The following is an 18,184-nucleotide window of genomic DNA, read 5'->3' as shown; positions in this document are numbered from 1 at the left end:
AGCTTCACAACCATGTAACTTCACTAGTTTCAGAGGGGTTACTCCCAATATATACATAAACTTACACTGAAATGAAACCATCTCCTGTATACAATACTGGACCTAGGATTACACATGTGTTTAAAACACAAGTGAAATACAGGACAGAGAAAAGATAACTGGACCTTACCTATTTTAAGACCACTATACAGTTTGTATATCACAGTGCACATGAAGCACATGAAGTTGCTTTTTAAGTTTGCTGCCCATTGTAGAAGTCTCTTTAAATCTGCACGGGCCATGAAGTACTGATTAAGTCTGAAAAAATACATTTCTAATTGGAAACATTTCACAGTTAAAAAAACATACATGATATCCCACTATTTAAAGCAGTAATGAACCCTTAACTGAACCACTTGCTCACGACAGCGATTGCTGCGTTGATAGCCATTACAGCTTTTCTAGTTATAGTACAGGTTAAAACAAAGTATTGAATGTTTTAGGTCACCCCTGTATGAGATGGATACAGTTGTAATAAGCGTAAGTATCCAGGAAAAAACAGTCATTTGGTACTGACCAACAGCCCATACAAGTAGGAGAACTACAGTAGTTCTGTATTGCCTGCTCTCCAAAGTTACTTTGCAGAATCCATTCAAAAATCCAGTCTCAACTTCTTCTAATCTTGGAGTCACTAGCATTTTTTTATTTGGTGGTTTGTTTTTGTTTTTAATGTTTCCATTAAGACAATTTAAAAATAGCAGTCTTGATATAGCAGGGATAGAAACATATAATTATAAGCGAGACCTCACAGTCCTCATAAGTTTAACACACAGTTTTAAAAACCTCTTAAGGAGATGTGCCTTCTGGATTTATTAAAAATGAAGGTAACATCAAATAAAAAGCAAAACTAAAGAAGAATAGGTAGCACATTTTACTTTCATCAAGCCTTAAATGTAAAGTATATTAAAAAAACATGGTTTTGAATTTCAAGAACAGGAATATAAACACGTATTTTCTATCCCAGAAAATAATTCATGCGGGCATTACAGTATTTGATCATTCTCTACATCCACTGGTATGCAACATCAACTTAATGTTATTAAATAGATACAGAGATACCATAAATTCATACAAATACCAGGGTCTTCTGGCCTCAGTTATAGTCATACTGTAGATCAAGCAAATCTGTTCTTTGGTAACTAGAGTAGACTCATTTTCCGTTCCAATGCAGGACTGTTAGGATGCCGTATTAGCCACTCATCTCAGAAAATTACAACTCCTGTAGATATAGTCTGGGCTACTTTTGTCACAAGAAAATAATATTCAAGGTGGTATTAAAGGTATAAATGCAAAGAAGTTAAAATTATTCATTCCTTGTGGTAGCTGTTTCAGGAAAAAAAAATCCAAACTCTCTCCTTCTCTATTCATTGTTTAATCTAGGTAACATTTAGACTCATATGTAAAGGTATTTGGATAGATGGGAACGTACACATGCACACTTTCAGTTTAAATAAAGAGACCTGTGTGGAGAATGGCAATTTAAAGTTAACATGACTTGAAGATAATCATATAATAAAGTTTAAGGATTTAGTAAACTGGGACATTACAAATCCAAAAAAGTGTTTCTAGATTTTTCATCTTCCCTTTTTCAACAAAGACTGACAGAATATACATATACAGGTTGACAGTTTGATTTATCCAAAACAATTTTCACTTTGCTCAGTTTGCAAGTCTATCTGACTAAAATGTAATATCATTCACAACAAAATATTTTCAGTAAGTGAAACAATAAGCAAAAAACCCCAAAACTAAGCTCAGAAGCTAAGTGGTTTAGAAAGCCTGGTAACATCTATGTGTGTGTAAGTGTGTCTAATTTTTTTTTTATACATTATATATATAGACACACACACACATATATACACACACACGTGCGCATATGCGCACACGCACACACCCACATTTGTAACCTGCAGTGAAGATCAATCTATTTTCTAATAAGGAACAAAACACATTATTTAAAAATGTGGCTAATTTAACAAAACGGAGAAGAAACTGCTGCTATCAAAATATACAATTTGGATTGCAGACTAGAAGGCTAACAACATTAAAAAAATAGTTTTAAGCAAACCCCCTTTGCTTCTGAATAACAACAGGTATCAACCTGCCATAGCATGAAGCATCCAAACAAGATTTTATAAAAAGTTTCAACTGTGACCCTTCTTCATTTGTAAAGTTCTTGACATATCACATAGTGCGAGCTCTGGTCTCCATAACTGGAGCCCCTTTCATTTTTCTCAATCCATACTTCAGAAAGTAAATGGCAGCTGGAAGATTCAGAATCTCAAGTGAGATTTGTGCTTTACCATATACCTGAAAAAAAAAAAAAAAAAAAGGAAAAAAACCCCAGAAAGCAACATTACTACTCTTTTGGTATTTATAGAAATTTTACTCTCAGGAATAATATGCACAGACTTTGTTAAAACAAAATTCTTAGTGAAGTAGCAAGTTGCCAGAGATGCAATGTCTTATATGCCATACAGCTCTGTACCATGCACAATATTTGTCCCACTACAAGAGAGTCAGCTAAAACCTTTGCTCTGAAGAAATTCATGTTTTCCAAGGCATCACATGACTTGTAACATTGGATGATCGTTGTTAAAGATAACTCTAATTCATTCTGGGAATTCAGATATCTTGTTTAGCTAAGACTTTTAAATAAGAAGCCATAGAAAGTTTGACGCTTGAAATTATTTTGACAATTCCCATAGGATTTTTCTTTTTGAAGTTCACTCAGTCATTCAAGCAGTTTGCTGAGCAATCAACATGAGAAAATTAAACATTCATGAAATGCATGGGCTTCTCCCTTCCCTCAGTATTTCTTCAACTGCTTCATGATAAGAAGTTTCTTCTCTACATGAAAAAGGTATTGCAATGAACTTCGTATTCAGAGAGGGTTCTGCACCACAGAGCTGCAGTCACAACCAATGCTGCTCTTCAGAGAGCTGCTGGTGCTCCTCCATCCCTCACTGCTCATGAAAGGCAAGGCTAAGTACTTGGAAGGCCCCCGAGGTACAGAAGAATCACCAGTCCAAAACTCATTATGTGCTGTATCTTTTTTTTTACTTCCTTCCTCTTCCACCCAGTGCTATGGGCTCAAAGGCATCAGGATAAGGTAACGCTTTGTGGCTCTTTATCTTAAGGTAGTTTCTCACCTCTTCTAGACTGTCATCTAGTGAGGTGGGGAGAGAAAGGAGGAGAGCTCATAAGCTCAGAACTGCAGTCCAAGGGGAGGGCTGGGGGAACAAAGGAAAGCTCTACACCACCTAGTTTGTCCTCCATTCCTTTCCTTCTGCCTAAAGGGAGGTGGGGAGTCATGACACTAGTCGATGATTAACGGCAACTACCCTTCCTTTAAATCCATGCACATTACACTTTGGAAAATATTACTTATAGCTTATAATAAAATATAGTGGTATATATTTAACTGTATCATCAGGGAAAATCTAAACAAGCAGTATTTTCAAGCTATAAACATTGTTCATATTTCTAAGACGTATACAATTCCCTTGTTGCCATAACTTTTCATTCCCACTAAACATCATAAAAGCATAAGCATAAAGGATTTCCAACAGGAAACATACCTGTCCAAAGTTTCCCAGAAGCGTAGAAATACTGGCCTGTCCAAGTGTCTTTTGTGGTAGCTTAGTTCTAACACTGTTACATCCCATTTCTGTACATTTGGATCCAGACGTACTTCATCATATTTGAGATGAAAAGCTTTAACTACAGGAAACAGGAAAACATTTAGCGTATAAACATGATGACACTGAAGTGTCTGATGATTAGTCAAAGAGAATTCCTACCCCACCCCTCTTTTTTTAGAACAGAGTCTGAGACCAAAATTAATGATCCCATCTCTCACGGAAGTTAACTAGCTAGGAAAGGGCACGGAGCTAAATATAGTGGCCAGTGGCCACTATCAGGCTCTCATGCTATTGCAAGGGCAACCCCTGTTTTTAGACACAGATTCTAAGAGAACAGCAGAAACTCACTGCCAATTCAAGCACATTTTCTTTGGGAAACAAAAATGTTTTTTCTGAAAATCTTTGAACTCTCCAAGAACAAACAAAAAAAAAATAAAAAAGAAAAAAAGAAAAAAGAAAAAAAGAAAAAAAAATAAAAAAAGAAAAAAGAAAAAAAGAAAAAAGAAAAAAAGAAAAAAGAAAAAAGAAAAAATAAAAAAGAAAAAAAAGAAAAAAGAAAAAAAAAGAAAAAAGAAAAAAAAAGAAAAAAGAAAAAAAGAAAAAAGAAAAAAAGAAAAAAGAAAAAAAAGGCATTTCTGAGGCCACTGAGAAGGAAGCGTGGCTATTTCCTGAAAGTCTGTGTAGAAGACTGATAGCAAAATGCCGGCGTAACCCCCAAATGCTACATGAAGCATTCTGAGAAATTTAGTAACTGCCAATTTCCCCTGCTCTAGTACTCAGTTGAAAAGGTAAAATATTAACAGTTATTTTGCTCTTGGGAACTATCGTAACATGTGAATTATGTAAAGCCTAAGCATTAACACAGTGAGTATTAAAACCTTCTTGAGACTCCTCTTGATTTCCTTAGCCAAATCACAGTTTTAACATAACTCAGGGCAAAGTATTTAAGTCTGGAACAGTTCCTAGCTGGTAACCAATTTGATGCATTTTCTATTTAGGATATTATTGGAGAAGTAAAGTTGGAAGCATTTGACTAGGCTTGGGGAAACTAGTTATTTCTTAATGCTGTTGTCACATCTTTTCTGGTACCACATTCTTCATTTTTTTCTTCCACAAAACCTACCTACACTTTTACCCAAGTGGCTATAATAAATAATAAAATCAGTCCCCTTTTCCAGACACAGGTCAATCTATAAAATGATATATCTAGGAGCTTTCCAGAAGATTGGTATCTGAAATTAGCTTTTTTTTTTTTTTCAATTAACAAAGTAAAGCAGTGATCATCTGGCTTGTACCATTGCCAGATCAATTTCCAAGCTTTGTGAATGAAAACTAAGAATACATAAACATTATCTTTGCCAGAGTTGCATGTTTTAAAACAACACCAGAGAAAACAAATATAGATATACCCGGGCTATGCATTTACAGAAAACTTAATCAACACCTGACACAGAGCCTCTGCATTAAGGTTAAACAATATTGAGCAAAGAAAATCCACTGCTGAATCTGAAACAAATCAGTATTAAAGCGGACTAATGTGCTCTAGTAGCAAGACCTTTAAAAATGGTATTCAAAATTAAATGTTTGTTCATTGAAATGACATCATTCAAAATTTCACCTGATACATTCACTTGCGGATGTAAAAATAAGCTGGTTTGCTATGTGAACATTAAACACAGACCATGTGTAACGAAAACTAAGGGGAATGATTTTAGAGACTCAACTAACAAAATGCTATGTGACACAGCATCTGAATAAATCAAACCAGTTTGGCAGGCTCTGGTCTAACACGAATTTTATTGAGGAATTCTATATGGTAAGCTACTTGCTTGTTTTCTGAAATGACTGTGATAAGCTTTGTGACTTGTTAATCGCTATGGACCCAGTGACTTACATGAAGAAACGCAAACTGCAGATGAAACAATGAACTGTTACAGATCCCAGAAACAGCATTTATGAAGACTATTTAAGACTATAAATACAGGCAAAGGAATAGCTTTAGGAAAAGGTAAACACATACGATCAGACCGATGTTGCCTACGCTGTCTCTATTTACACTGTTTTTATTTTGAGGAGCGAGTAAAATTGTTAGGAAAAGCCCTAGAGATACTCCCATTAGGAAAATACTTTTAAAATACCTCACACTGAAACAACAGAATGCATTTCTAAAATTAAAAAGGCCCATTTCAATATATCTTTACAAGTCAAGTAAGAATAGATATCCTTTTCTCACTTAAAAATGCAAGAATTTGTACACCTTCAGACTGAACTACGCAGGCTATGGTTTTGATCTTTTGGCACAGGGAAGACTTCAAAAATGTCAAAGCATGTCATAACAACTCCTATGGCCCTCTATACATTTATATATACATAATGTTAGCATTAATAGGAACTAGCATGCAACTACTAGCTAGACCTTAGTTAAGAACATTTTTCTTGGTTTTACTTTTCACAATTTCTATTTATATCTTCGTTTTGAACTGTTATTGTCTTCTTTCATTAGTCTCTTTTGTTAAACTCTCTCCTGTGATGTATTTTTCTTTCACACTGACTTTCAGGTTCTTTTGCTATATCATTGTTCATTCTCAATCCCCCCTTAAGCAATTCATTTTATTTTCTTCTTCACAGATACATCCTTAGCCTTCTGCCCAACTGTTTCCTTTTTTTTGCTCCTTACCAAACTAGCATTGTCCTTCCAGCTTCTACTTCACGTACCAAATATGTGCACACATAAAACCTGATCAAACTTGTTTCCTCAGCACACTGACTGGAAGATGACAGACTGAACTAAGGTGTTTTTTGGTTTGTTTTGAGTTTGTTGTTTTTTTTTTTTTTTTTTAAATCTGTAGCTCAGAAACCACTGGACACTATAAAAAGGTCTATTTTCTAAGGCAGCTTCATGCTGAAGCAACACAGAGCAGAAGCTGACAGTTTCTTCAGATATTATTGCACATCTTACAGTCAGAAGAGTGAACCGCCCAAGAAAAGCGCAGTCTGTCTCAAAGCACACTGGGCATAACTGTGATAACTCAAAAAAACTGTTCAGATCTATACAATGGTAACATCCAGCTCACACCCTGTGAGCTTGTACGATACAAGTATTCGTATCTTACTAAACTTTCAGGTTTATCAGACACCAGATCGTATTTGCAAAGCTTTCTTAGTGAAATACTAGGTGATTAATCCTCTGTTCAAAGTAGTAATGAAATCTGACGACAGTCTGTAAACCTGTTATCTATGAAGTGTTATAATATCCATTGTCTTTTCACTTTTTTTTCAGCAGCTTTGAAAGTAAGTTTATACACTAGCTATTTCTGAACCTCTTCTAAAGACGACAGCTCTGAGAAGATTTCTGCTTCCACAGGTCAGAACAGAAGAATTGCAGCGGGCACATTAATATTTGCCATCTGCGAAGACCTAAGTGCTGGTCTTCTCAACCGCCCGAGTCGAACAGCACTTTGGTAGTCCTTGGCAGTACTTTGCCATAGGCAGAAACACCCCACAAAAAACCCCAAAGAGAACAACAAACCACAAAACACTTAAAAACAAAATAATAAACCGCTTACTTTTTGCAAAGATATCAACAGGTGATCCGTCAGGCAAGAGCCAAGGCCAGCCTTTGAACTGCCAAGCAGGCCCCTGTACAAACACTGCCACCACACGATCCCTACAAACACAGAGAGAGGGGAACATGTCGATAGCCCTGACCATTTCAATTGCATGTTTTCTTAAACAGACAATATACCTAAGCATAGTTTCTTATTTTAGTAACAGCAGTATAGCACGCTTCACTACACCTCCAGCACAACTGCTCTTTCTTTGTCAAGCAAAAAAAATTCACGTGGTTTTTCTGGACTTCTAGCTCCGTCCCTTTGCAGAACACAGCTCAGCTTCTCGTGGTACATTTGTAAGAAGTCAAACTGTGTTTATTTCTGGTTATTATTACTTTGTTTTTAAAAAGCGCTCCAACATTTTAGAGATAATCTTCTACGAATAACACTGTAAACTGTGATGTGTCAATTTAAAAGCATTTATTCTGATTACCGTTAACTTTTATTCTAAAAATTTATTAGCATAGCTGCTAAATTTCTGCCTTCAGTTGCAAAGTGCATCATTTATTGTAGGGGTATGTAACCATTACCTGTGGTCTAAGCAAATAAGTTTGTGATCAAGATGAAGCTTTTACATTAATAAAAAAAAAATTTTAAAGCAAACGTCCTCCCACATATGGTCTATATTCTTCTTGAACATTGACATCATCCAACCATGGCTCCTACTTACAACAAATAATTACCTCCCTAATCTAACCCCCAAATTTAATTCATCATAACGGCTCCCACATGCCAAATGGAAAAGAATAATCAGGATGGACCTTTTTTTGTTTTCTTCTTTTAGAAGACAGACTAAAGCTTTGGCATTTGAAACGTTGTTGTAGGTTTTGTAATGACTCACAGGAAAAAAAAATGTGGCAACATGTTAATTTCTATATATTAATATCTGATTCTCTCTTGAATAAAAACAAGCTAAAAGACCCACACCACTTCATCTCTTTGGTCAGAACCACTATAGGTACCATTTTAGATGGTTCTTTAAGGTTGATCATTAAATATTTTAAGTGCTATTTGATATTTAGAATTTCAAAACCACAGATTTTGATTAGTTCAAGTTCTCAATACAGAGAACAATTACCTTAGGAACAGAACCTTTTCAAAGTATTCCTCTCCATTAAAATCTACTTTGTAAGTTACAAAACCACCAAAAATGTCATCGCACTTGTCTAAAATATTCACACTTGTGAGGAAGAAGTAAAAATGTTGCCTAATTCATTACATCAAGTAACAAAAAGATGTTTCTCCAGAACTTTGCTGCTCAGTGAGAAATATGTTTTCATAGCATTGAAGAATGGGCTACAGAAAAAACAATGTTTCCAGCTTTTTCTTAAAAGTAAAAGCTATCTATGATTCCCCTTTCCCCAGCTGGGGCTCCCCCTTCAGAAGTAAGCTTCTACCACTGAATCCCATTCAATGAGTGCGATTCAATACCGAAATCACAGTTCAGTCTTTACCATCTGATGTGTTTGCTTTCTTTCTTTAACTATTAAAAAAGTTAGAATGTCAGATGCTGAAGGCCTGCAAACTTATCTTCCCAATAGACTCTCATTCAGAAAGCAGACAAGAAAGGAGGATTTTTCTCCCAGATCATGTTTCAGTGATTGGCACACTACAGTATCACGAACCGGAAAACTCATACGAATATTCCTATGCAAATTTCTGGAACATTTCGGGCAAACCTAATAAAAATAGCTGTGCTGGTCATTGTTAAACTGTAAAGTTTTGCAATTTATTAAAAAGCTTATGTTAAGAAGATCAGTGTCGTACTATTTTCACCTGAAGAAATGACTCCTATACAGCTAGCAATCAAGTCCATCCTTTTATCCATATCTTAACTTCTTAGTGAATTCAGTAGAATTTTACTGGTCCCCTCCAAATTCTGCATTCTCCCAATTAAGAAATTTTGTAAAGGGGAAATCTATTTTACCAGTCTTGTGGCATAAGTTTCAGAGGTTGGTCTACTACGCGATAAGGTACAGTAACGCTGACTGTAGTTCCCCCAGGCTGCATCTGGTCCTTCCTTCTCTGTATTAGAGTTTCATTCTCTCGTTGACAGCCTTGTTTCTTCTTTTCATCTGATGGTACAAACCTTGGGGAACAAAGAAACATTCAGTAGACAAAAGCAATTTATTTGATGTAATCAGCAGGAAAAGTAACAACTTTATCAGAACTTTGCGTTATTTGCAACAGTCGCTCAAATCATCTCATTTTCACTATGCCAAGCCTCCATCACTACTCATACAGAACAGCAAAAAATAGAAGAATACTTCATAAGCCCTTATGATAAAAACAGTCGTACTAAAAGGTCCTCTGCCCCTCAAAACCACAGGCTGACCTGTTTTAACACATTCATGGCACTCCTTGCCAACCTCACTCAATACATTTGTAGAAGAGGAGCCAGATCACAACCTGCTAAATGGCTGTAACTCATTCTTTTTAGCGATCAAGGGCAACATGGGGAAGCTTGGGCACTAAGAAACAATTGCTTCCTGGAGCAAATTTCAGAGCTCTTGCTCTCGGAGGCATCAGAATTATGTTTTCACAGGAAACCTGTGATTTTTGGTCAAAAAGGTTTTTGAGTGAGGTTTTATTTTTTTGGATGATAGTGATTTTACATTATCAATGATTCATTTAGTTACAATTCTGCACTTTTTTTTCCTAAATAATTCCTCTGATAGATTAAGTGCTTGGAAAATAAGAATCATGTGATATCATGTCTTATGTAATCTCTGACAACCCCCAAATGAATTACACATCTTTTATTTTTCAGCATCTCAACTTAAAAAAAAAAAGGCAATTCCATTTCAGGAGTCTCTTCTTTGTGGCGATAATAAAATAAAATACACAGAAGAGTCCTCAAAATTGGCATCATAAATATAAGAGTAGTTTAAGCCTTTTTACTGATGAATCTCAGTGGATTTTGTCAAAAGGAAAAATAACAAAATCATGCATTTTATAGAACCAAAACTATGTCACAGAAAGGTAAGCTGATGTGACCAATATCACCCACCAGGCCAGCAAAAGAGCAGAGCTCATAATATTCTATTCAGAACCACCCGGCTGCACTAACACCGTCTGCCGCTGACATTTCATTTCCAAAATTTCTGATATAAAGAAACACTATGTTTCACTCAACGGCAAAAGTTATCAGTTATTGGTGCCACATTTGAAGAATATTTGAAAAACACTCTACATAACAGGTAAGATTTCTTTTCATTGTGGTACAGCCGGTGCTTTTTAAAAGTTTACTACATTTTTTGTGTAAGTTCTTTGCACCATTTCTATTTGAACACGAAAAACCAATTTGGAAGTGCTTAAACAAGCAGACTGGACTTCCTACTGCTGGAAAAATAGAAAGAAGGAATGGAAAATTAAGTATAAGGCACGTTCATTATTAAGTCAACTCAAAAACACCAGTTTTTGGTGACATATCCAATGGGAAAATGGCATTTTGGGGAAAAATATATCATGCTTTATGGCAGCATGTGGAAATTGTCAATAAACCTTCAAGCAAGAATATTTTACTTTTCTAATGTATACACACAGATGAAGCCCCCTTATACTCCTCATGATTTAACAGTGTTTGAAAACAGAAAGTCACAGCAAATTTCTGAATTGCCTCCAAATGCATACAACTGCGCTGGAAAACAAAAAAAACCAAACATGCAAATGACTGAATTGTGCATTAAAGTTGACTAGTATTGCAAGTACAGAAAAAAGCATTACAGATGTTCAGTGATAAACTATAAATTAAATTATTCTTATCTGTCTAGTACATGCAAAACAGCACCACTCTAAAGACAGACAAAAAAGCTATAGAGGTTACACTGGGGAAAAGTACATTTAGGTCACCTGGAATATTATTAAAAAAAAACATTAAGAGAGTCATTTCACCAATAATTGAAGTGATTAGAAAACAGTGAATATTTACAGATATTTTATCTACCACACAGAGAAGCGCTCAACACAGTTTTACTTTGGAAAAAGCTACCAAATGTGACATCAGAATTAAATCTTCCTAGTCAAGTTGATAATTTAAAAACTGAAAGGTGAGGTGCAACTTTAATCACGAGCATACCTAACAGCCTGTCCTGCCAACACGTTACAGGGTTGGCTTTGCCAATATTGATAGGAAACTGTATTTTATAACTTAAAATGAGGGTCTGCTTGATCTTCTCAAGCTTTTAAGTTAAACCATTCATGAGCCTCTACTCACTCATCAGAACTAAGGCATGCCGGCCAGAACGATGGAAATAAAAATTATTTTTTTAAAAAGCATTTTAAAATTACACCCTCCTCTTCCCCAAACACCTTTTACCCAAGTGACAAGGTCTATATGAAAAGCCAGGATCACCTAAAATGGTGGACAGCATGAGAACAATTTTGTTCTTCATTACATGTTCCATGCACTGAACAGGAACAACCTCATACAGAATATATAAATAAAAACCACACAACCATACATACATTACAGTGATAATCAGATATTCATATGCACAGCAATCTACAATGTCACAGTTTTAATCTGTAAATGTGAGGAAGCAAACCCATTTTAAATGGAAACAGGAAACCAAGCTGCTGCTGCTGAATCAGACCGACATGGGCACGAGGGAGCAGGAGCACTATTCTGCGTCTACCAACTTCACCACTACAGCTGCGACACCCCAGATTTGGCTGAAACAGGCATTCTCAATTCTACTTCTGGCTTTAAACGTTTCTGTGTTTAAGAATTAATTTCAACATTAGTTTATTGACAGTTTCTCTTCATTTAACAGTCAGCTAGAAACTGTGTTACAGCCATTAAGGCACCACTCGGTTGTGCCTCATTTATGTTTCTTCTACACAATAGCTTCAGTTTTATTTACTGTAAATATCCAAATATTGTTGAATGCATTTCTCCAGGACTGAATATAAAATACCTTGTTATCTGAATTTTCTGAAGAAAAAAAATAGCAATGAGCAGATTCACATGGAACAGCAGAGAAGATGACTGTCATAAAGAAGGTGTTGAAGAAGATGGTTACATATATGTACACACACGAGTATAGGAATAAATGATAGCTTACAGAAAGTTTAGAAAATACATGCTTGCATTTCCGGGAACCATTCATTCAGTAAGTATAAGAAAAGCCATGCGCTCAAGAATTGAGAGCTAACAGAAATTACTGTATGATTATAAATATAATCATGGCTTACTCCAACACTACCTGGCCATAAAAAGACAGGCTTAAGAAATCTGAGTATTAAAGAAACAGAAAAAAAACCATCTTCTCAGGAATTATTTGCCACAATACTATAGCTGGTGGCTGAACTATACATTTGTACTTGACATCTCTTTAATCATCCAACACACTAGAAACATGTTCTGAAACCTGACTGTGTAGGAGCTGGCATTTTTTTGTTGTTTCTCCAGATTACTGTTCACTATTAAAAAAAGAAATTCCATATCTACTTAGAATCTGTTTTGATACCCCTGCTAGGAAATTAATAGCGCTCAGTTCTCTTGCTGTTAATTGCCAAAATCATCATGCACATAAAAACTGGTACATCCTCTCACTTTACAAAGGCAGCGGGTCCCTTTCCTAAGTAATAGGCAAGCGACTGGACAAGATCAAGTTATGGGAGGTAATCGGTAAGACACTACCCCTGAGCTGCCAGAGCTGCTCGTGCCTGGGCTCTGCACTCACGCCAGTTGCTAGCCTTAACTTTAACACACTGCCAGTGAGGTCAGGTCAGCGCTTTCTGGCCCCCAACCCAGGCAAACTGACACAGGCACGAGCAGAGAAAAAGGCAACTCCAGTGCCGGACAGAAACAGTAACATACGTTCGATTGTGTTAAGAAATGGAGGCTTATTTTTACAACTCCCTCAATATTTTTGTTAGATTACAGTATCAAAAGCTTCATACACCTGTTTTTGCAGGAGGACAAAGCTTTTTTTGTTTCCCTGTTTTCTTTTTGGGGTTTTTTGTATTAATACATCATCCCTAAATCTTTCAGACAGTTTGCTCAATATCAAAGATGGATGAATCTCAGTGAGTTTCCTGGCCACAAATGGTGAAACATATCATGAGTAAAAGCACCATCATAATAAAAATATAATCATCATCATCTAATGATTTACATCTGCCTGATATAATTCCTGCCTCGCTTTTGTTCCAAGTAAAGCGGAAGCATTGCTTCTGAAAAGCCTAACTTAGATATTCTACAATACTTAGTCTGGAAAGCCAGATTTTATGCAATAATTATGATAACCAGTGTTGTATTCAGACAGTGAAGAATAATAAAGTGTATTAGATGAAATATTTTTAAGAAGCTTCACAATATAAAGTATTGCCATTCTGATTTTAAATTAATTTATATCTTAATATCTTAGAAACTCCTCATTTTTATCTTGTACTGGGCTCCTTAGAAAAATAACCTTTCAAAAAAAGGTTATCAAGAATATTTGCATATTATACAGCATGTGAATTGCATATATTACAATTATACATAGAAATGTCCCCCTACAAAATCTGAGTTACAACAAACATATGCAACAGACAAATCAGGTATCTTAAAAAGAAAATACCTTTAACCAGTAAATTACTGTCTGTCACAATATATATTTCATTTTACTCATCATATGAGTAAAATATGATATGGGTTACTAAAAATGTTGGTGTAATTAGTAACTTTCTTCCAGTCCTTGACAATTGCATTTAATGCCCACAATACTACTGGATGAAGACTGTCCTGTTTACACCAACCCACCTAAAATATCTGCCAATGATACCACACTCATTCTTTATAATCAGACACTTCACAGAAGTGTGCTGCCTCAGCTATCAGGCATGGAAGAAAAAGTTGCCCTGTAAACAGCCACATGTATCACAGCTTCCGTACCCTAACAATCCCGGGGGCCTCATTCTCCCAGGGTTCTCCTACACTTCTTTGCAGTCTCCCCTGCATTGACTCTTACTCTTCCAGCTCCAAAAGTCACTTCTCCTTGTGCTATATCATTGATCTTCTCCGATGGCTAATACAAGCAGGTTGATTATCTCTAGAAAGACAAGAAATTCAAATCTACCTGCATCTTCCTGAGCAGGGGTAAGGGGAGGGAGGGAATATTAATTTGGGTGTGCCTTTTCTGTCTGGACAATATTTCTTTATTCCTAAACGTGTAGCAATGACATGCGTCTTTGAAATCTCTAATGCCAAATGTAGCTGTGAGGAACAAGTTAAAGAAGTGGTGACTTCAAGGCAGAAATTAGGTAAGTCTTCTTTCCTTGGAAAGCCATCACATACCTATCAATCACGCTCTACATCAAGGCTAGGTCTACACTCTGCCTACCTGAATAGTAAAAGCAAACCCTGCAGCCGTTCCTGAACAAACTACTTCAACAAATTTCAATGCAAAAAAATACAGGCCAGGTGTCATTTTCTAGAAGAGTGCTAGAACTGTCATGGCTAAATTAATACTTTGCTCTTCTGAATTCTGCTGTTGCATTTCTGATTCAGTAACATACCTTGCTGCCTCACTTTGTCTTTCATACTTACATACTACATCAGTGTCCTCCTTTAATCACTTAAACTTAACTTCATTTGTTTCTGGATCATGTTCTTTTCACTCCAGCTATCAGCCTCCTCTTGGGGCAGGTCTTGAGAAGTTAACTGTAGCTCTGCCCCAGTGGAACTGAAAACACTGCAAGCCTCCTAGCACAGATATACTTAGACATGACATACATTGTACGTATGCTTTATTCCATTACAGCCATTTCCATACGAGAAAGTCATCGATGTAAAATCCAGGACTTGTACTTGTGAAATTCTTAAACATGAAAACCCACACAAACAAGCAACATTTTCTGTCAACACAATTGTATCAGTCCAGTAACTGCTTGCACATTAAACTGTAATGTTAAAAGCCAGCCTTCTCTCCAATTAAATATTTCGTAAGAGGCACCAAGAGCCCAGTATGCTTACTGGATCTTTGATGATATGTGGCAGTAATCTAGGAACTGGAAAGAGCTGGAGATCAGAAGGCACCTGGTATCTCGCAGCACACTTTTAAATAAATCTACGGCAACTCCAGTGACAGCGGTAGCACCACAATAAGGACAGCCTATTTTTGAAGAAAAGCGGTGTACAGTCTCATAAAGGACACGCAAAGTGCTGAAGGTGGAAGAAAGAAGAGCTCTCCATTTTTTGAACATACCATTGTGGACAATCTATAACAGTATATTCATCTGTGAAAATGACTGCCTGTTTCAGAAAAATTAAGTGGTATTAACAGACAAGCAACTCTAAATAGCATGGATCTGTTGGACAAGCAGAAACATGTTTTGGTTTGCTTGGTTTTGTTTTGGGTTTTGGTGGTTGTTGGTTTTGGGTTTTTTTTTACCATAATAGTGAATTTTACCTTACCATGAAGAAAGTAATTTGCAGTATTGATTGCATTCAGCCATAATGAATTACCTCTTAGAACCAGATGTGTGATGCAAAATGAATTTTAACAACTCATTAGATCTCCCTGAATGAATTTGCACCAATACTTAATGACAATACTTTATTCTTATTCTCCTTGTATGTGAACTTGAAAAAAAATTCTTTATTTATAAAACCAGTTGACATGCTCAGCTGACACAGCTGTTTCTCTAAAACAGAGGCCACTCTCCAGTCCCCTTCTCCTTCACATTAACTGTGGTCATTTCCCAAAACCCTTTCTGAGCTCCATGAGCACATTGCCCTTGCTCATCTTCTAAGCCTTCTTCCACTGTGAGGGTTCGTTTATGTGTGCATATATGCTACACAAAAGAAAACCACTACAGACATTAGAAACAGTACTGTAAGACTTTCCTCTCAATCTGCCTATTTGCTCCCCAGGTCACAATTGTGCAAAAACCCTGAAAATAAATTTTTGCTTTATTCCTGCTATTCAAGAGGCGTTCATTTCTTTCATACTCTACTCTGTAAATCTAGCTTCTCACGAGACAGTAGATACGCCCTCTCACTTAATTACTAATTTGGTACTCGTATATCTTTATATCTGAAAACAGTTTTTTATACAGTATGTTCTAATCAGCTACTTACTTCAGATCTTGCAGAAGGTCCTTTGCATTAAGCATCGTTATTAAAGAGGTCGTGGCTGCTGGAATAATGATTATGGGTGTTCGAGAACCTGTAGAGATAATAAAGCTACATTTACCTGTTTGTTGAGGTTTTTTTGTGGTTTTGGTTGGGGTTTTCTGCCCCCTCCCTTTTTTTCATTAAAGGAACTGTACATAAAAACAAAAATCTTGTTTAACAGATCAAAATAATGGAAAAATATTCAAGGAAAATGACAGTAAATCTTTCCTAAACTGAAGGTTTTCATTCACCAAAAAAAGCGTATCCCTGTATCAGGAGTCTCTAAATATGGGTAGGACACATATTTAGCAAAACAGAATGCTGTCTGCATTCCACTGCTTGTTTATGTTGTTCCTTGTGGCTCCAGCAAAAGATAGAGTGGGCACAATTCACACAAAAACCAAGAGGGTCTTCTAACTACCATCGACTCACCTTTTTTCTGGTTTGGAGGTGGTCTTGCTTGAGAAACTGAGAAAAAAAACAGAAAATATGGCAGAATGACTAATACATAAAAACAAATGTCATTGTAAGGCAACATTTCAATGTTTTTTAGTTGCGGGAGTGAACAGAGGAGAGTCACACTACAGTCATTAGATCATTTTCAGAGATTCAATACACAAAGATGAAGAAGAGATCTATAATTTGGGTCTCAGTATTCAGAAGACAAACACCTTTTGATCATCTGAAATGGATGTTAGGACAGTAGAGTTAATCTCTCCTAGTTTTACTGAAACTACTCATTGCTCTCCATCCTCCGCAAAAGTTCGGGGCATTATAGCATTGACAAAAATTGCCAGCAATCTTGAAAAAGCGCTGCTTAAGTTCAATAGCGCTGAACCAACAGGAAGACACAACAAATGGATCTTTACAGACTCTCACCTTTTCACTAGTAGTTATTATTGTACACGATATCTGTGGGATTTAGCTATCCTTAACACATATAGAATTTTCAGCAATCAAAATCTGAATTTCAGACTTACTCAAGTTAATTTTCAATTGCAGTTTGAGGTATAGGAGCTCTTTGGGTGCCCGAAACAATGAAACTTGACAGAAATGGTAGCACTCAAGAAAAAAAACAACCCCAACAGACAGAAATGGTAGCAGTCAACCAACAACAACAACACACACAAAAAACCAACAAAAAAACCCCAAACCACCAAACAAAAACACACAACAAAACAATACTGGCCAGACAAATAAAATAATTCCTCCCTCCCTCCAATAAAATGTTTCTACTTCAGTCTTCAAAGTTGTGACCTCCTCAATATGGGAAATACTTCAATCCAAAGTTGGAAATGCATATATGGTTCTTCACTTTGGTGCTATTACTGAGTAACCTGGCTTCCTCCAAATAAATATTTTATAGTTCAGTTTTCATGCATCCTAACTTAAGGAAAGAACTGTTGTGCTTCATAATTGTCATCATACGTGTTTACCCTAATTCACAAAATCAGAAAATGGTGAGTAGCAGAGAGATTGATGCAGACTAAGTCAAGTCTCAACTGCTACTATGCATGACAAATTTCATTAATTGACTTCCAATTTCATAGCATCAACTTGCTCATGTTTATTTACAACCAACTGTTTCAGGAACTGCCTAGAACAGTATAAATATTCACAACACAGAGTTGCCATTGTTGAAATATTGAGACCATATCCTTAATTATCTTTTCCTGACACTGTCAAATGCACAGATATAATTGGCAACACTATATTGAACTACACGAACTTTACCTATCCAATGATTTTTTTTTTTTTTTTTTTTTTTTAAATCAAAGCGGCTC

At 36.1% G+C, this 18,184-nt stretch overlaps 1 protein-coding gene across 1 annotated transcript in view; it reads right to left on the bottom strand.

Annotated features, from left to right (window-relative positions):
- Positions 1 to 699: 699 nt before the first annotated feature.
- Positions 700 to 18,184, bottom strand: part of CDC73 (cell division cycle 73) — a 19,272-nt gene continuing 1,787 nt past the window's right edge. Inside the window, exons 2-7 of the mRNA XM_010282113.1 lie at positions 16,833 to 16,868; positions 16,365 to 16,452; positions 9,222 to 9,383; positions 7,250 to 7,350; positions 3,621 to 3,762; positions 700 to 2,349 (exon numbers count right to left, since the gene is read on the bottom strand). Coding sequence (XP_010280415.1) covers positions 2,313 to 2,349; positions 3,621 to 3,762; positions 7,250 to 7,350; positions 9,222 to 9,383; positions 16,365 to 16,452; positions 16,833 to 16,868 — 566 coding nt within the window. The 3' untranslated portion in view covers positions 700 to 2,312. The remainder of the gene's footprint in view (positions 2,350 to 3,620; positions 3,763 to 7,249; positions 7,351 to 9,221; positions 9,384 to 16,364; positions 16,453 to 16,832; positions 16,869 to 18,184) is intronic.

The sequence above is a fragment of the Phaethon lepturus genome, unplaced genomic scaffold, assembly GCF_000687285.1.
Source record: "Phaethon lepturus isolate BGI_N335 unplaced genomic scaffold, ASM68728v1 scaffold42332, whole genome shotgun sequence".
NCBI classification, from domain to species: domain Eukaryota; kingdom Metazoa; phylum Chordata; class Aves; order Phaethontiformes; family Phaethontidae; genus Phaethon; species Phaethon lepturus.
The sequence above is the reverse complement of the archived record's forward strand: the minus strand, read 5'-3'. Positions and strand labels throughout refer to the sequence as shown.